Source organism: Rhinopithecus bieti, unplaced genomic scaffold (genome assembly GCF_001698545.2).
Source record: "Rhinopithecus bieti isolate Rb0 unplaced genomic scaffold, ASM169854v2 scaffold_24312, whole genome shotgun sequence".
Taxonomy (NCBI): domain Eukaryota; kingdom Metazoa; phylum Chordata; class Mammalia; order Primates; family Cercopithecidae; genus Rhinopithecus; species Rhinopithecus bieti.
The window spans coordinates 7,111-9,911 of NW_016811513.1; the positions used below are offsets into that span (position 1 = coordinate 7,111).

General features: G+C 44.4%; 1 protein-coding gene across 1 annotated transcript; it reads left to right on the forward strand.

Annotated features, from left to right (window-relative positions):
• Nucleotides 1-1,934: 1,934 nt before the first annotated feature.
• On the forward strand, nucleotides 1,935-2,797 carry LOC108543460 (protein FAM47B-like; the record flags this gene model as incomplete). The annotated part of the gene is made up of 1 exon (XM_017893954.1): nucleotides 1,935-2,797. A coding segment is annotated over exon 1 (816 nt), but the record flags the coding sequence as incomplete, so codon positions are not given.
• Between the last annotated feature and the right edge of the window lie 4 nt (nucleotides 2,798-2,801).

Genomic DNA, 2,801 nt, shown 5'->3' on the forward strand with positions numbered 1-2,801 from the left:
ACTAGGGTATACCTGCTAGTGATGGTAGAAAACATTGTTCAGCTGCACTTGATGAGGGAAGTAAGAAACCTTCTTTTCAAAATGAGTAAGAATGTACAGAAAAAATTATTATGTGATGAGAAAATGATATGCATAAGGAATAATGCAGGCTGAATTTGTCTGTAATTAAAATTTTTTATAAAAGTGCCTTTTCATAGGCATTGTTTTAAGCACTATAAGAGAGAGAAAAATTTAACTGATATTATTCATAGGAAAATAAAAAATTACGACTGGACTCGAGGGTATAAAGATACTCAGATTGGAAAGGAAGACGGGAAACTGTCGTGTGTGTATGTGTGTGTTTGTGTGTGTGTGTGTGTTTGATGGAGTCTTGCTCTATCGCCAGGCTGGAGCGCGGTGGCGCCATCTCGGCTCACTGCAACCTCCGCTTGCTGGGTTCAAGCGATTCTACTGCCTCAGCCTCCCTAGCAGCTGGGACTACAGGCACGTGCCACCAGGCCCAGTTAATTTTTGTATTTTTAGTAGAAACGGGGTTTCACCATGTTGGTCAGGCTGGTCTGGAGTTCCTCACCTTGAGATCCGCCTGCCTTGGCCTCCCAAAGTGCTGGAATGACAGGTGTGAGCCACCACGCCTGGCCTGAAACTGTCCTTACTCACAGATGACATTATCATATATGTATAGAAAATTCAGTGAAATCTACAAAATGCTACTGAACATAATAAGTGAGTTTACCAAGGTTGTATGATACAAGATGGATATACAAAACTCAATATTTACATATGCTGACAACAAAAAATTGGAAATTGCAATTAAAAAACAATACTACATATATTTGTATGAAAACAATAGGAAAATCTGTAGAGAAAAGATTTGAAAACACATACACTAAAAAATAAAAAATATTCCTGAGAAAATGAAAATCACATAAACAAATGGAAAGATGTACCTTCCTCAGTGGTCAGAATATTTCCTATTGGTAATATGCCAATTATCCTCAAATTGATCTATAGATTCAACAGAATCCTAATCAAAATCCAAACAGGAGTTTTTTTGAAGACATAGACAAACTGATTTTAAAATTTCTATAGAAATTCAACGGACCTAGAAGAACCAACTTTGTAAAAGAACAGTGTTAAATAATTAGTACAGCCTAATTTCTAGATTTATTATAAAGCTAAAGTAACCAACAGAGTGTGAAATTTGGGTGAGAGAAAAATCAATGGAAGAGAAAAGAGTGCCCAGATATTGACCTTCAAAAAATATAGACAACTGATATTCTACCCATTTCCAAATGTAATTCAGTGGAGAAAAGATTGTCTTTACAAAAATAGTTCTGAAATTATTAGATATAGGTAAGCAATAGGTACGTTTTTAAAATAAAAACTTTGATCTATATCTTGTGCTGTTTACAAAAATTGTAACACTTAAATGAAAAAAAAATCTTTGTGACCTTTGGATAGACAAAGTTTTGCATAGATACATCAAAAGAAGCACAATCCCTAAAAGAACAAATTGATACATTGGACTTCATCAAATTAAAAAACTTCTCTTTGACACAGACAATGAAAGGGAAAAGCCAAGGGTGAAGTGAAAAAAATTGCAAATCATATATCTGATAACCTATTTACATCTAGAACACAGCAAGGAAGCAAGGATTCTCAAAACTAAATATGATATCCAGCAACACAATTTAAAAATGGGGGGAAAATCCACAGAAACTTAAACCAAGGAGAGATAAGGATGGCAAATAAGCAAATATAGAGATGTTCAATACCAGTAGTCATTAGGAAACGCAAATAAAAGCCAGAATGAGATTGCACTACACACCTGTTAGAATCCCGGCTGCGCAGGTGGCGTCAGCGCTGCCCCGCCTCCAGGAAGGAACCTGGGCTGCGAGTGGCTCGCGGTCTCCTAGAGACTAGAGCGGCAGGGATCAGGAGCCGCGGAAACTGGAGAGGTGGCACCCCAGCGAGGGCCACCATGGGGGACCAGAGGCGGCTGGACTGGCCGAGGCCCCCGGGCATGGACTCCAAGTCCTCGTGCTGTGACAAACCGCCTTCCAAGTGCTTGGCGAAGCGCAAGCACAGACGCCTGAGGTTCCCGCCCATGGACCCTCGGAACCGGGTATTTGTGACGGAGGGCGTGGACAACTTCCGCTATGGCTGTCCGTCTCCCGAAGGTACGCTTGTTTGTCGCCGTGACGAGTTTTTACTCCCCAAAATATCTCTCAGAGGTTCCCAAGCTGACCCCAAGGGCAAGAAAAAAAAGCTGCTCAAGAAAGCGGCCCTATTTTCCGAGCTCTCACCAGCCCAGCCAACAAGGAAGGCGTTCGTAGAGGAAGTGGAAGCCCAGCTGACGGCCAAGCCTCCCTTGGCCGTGAACTCCAATCTGGGAGAAGATCTCCTACCACAGGTGGTGAAACCGCTGGATCCTGAGAGGAAGCTAGAGGACACATGCGCTTGTAAGGGCCGGGAGAAGACAACCCAGGTACCCACCGAGCCTGGTAAATACCCCTGTGGGGAATTCTGCCCGCGGCCTCCCGAGACTCCGGTGTCCCATCTCCGCCCGGAGCCTCCCAAGACTCCGGTGCCCAGTCTCCGCCCAGAGCCTCCCAAGACTCGGGTGTCCAGTCTCCACCCGGAGCCTCCCGAGACTGGAGTGTCCCATCTCCGCCCAGAGCCTCCCAAGACTCGGGTGTCCAGTCTCCGCCCAGAGCCTCCCAAGAGTGGAGTGTCCCATCTCCGCCCAGAGCCTCCCAAGACTCGGGTGTCCAGTCTCCGCCCAGAGCCTCCCAAGACTC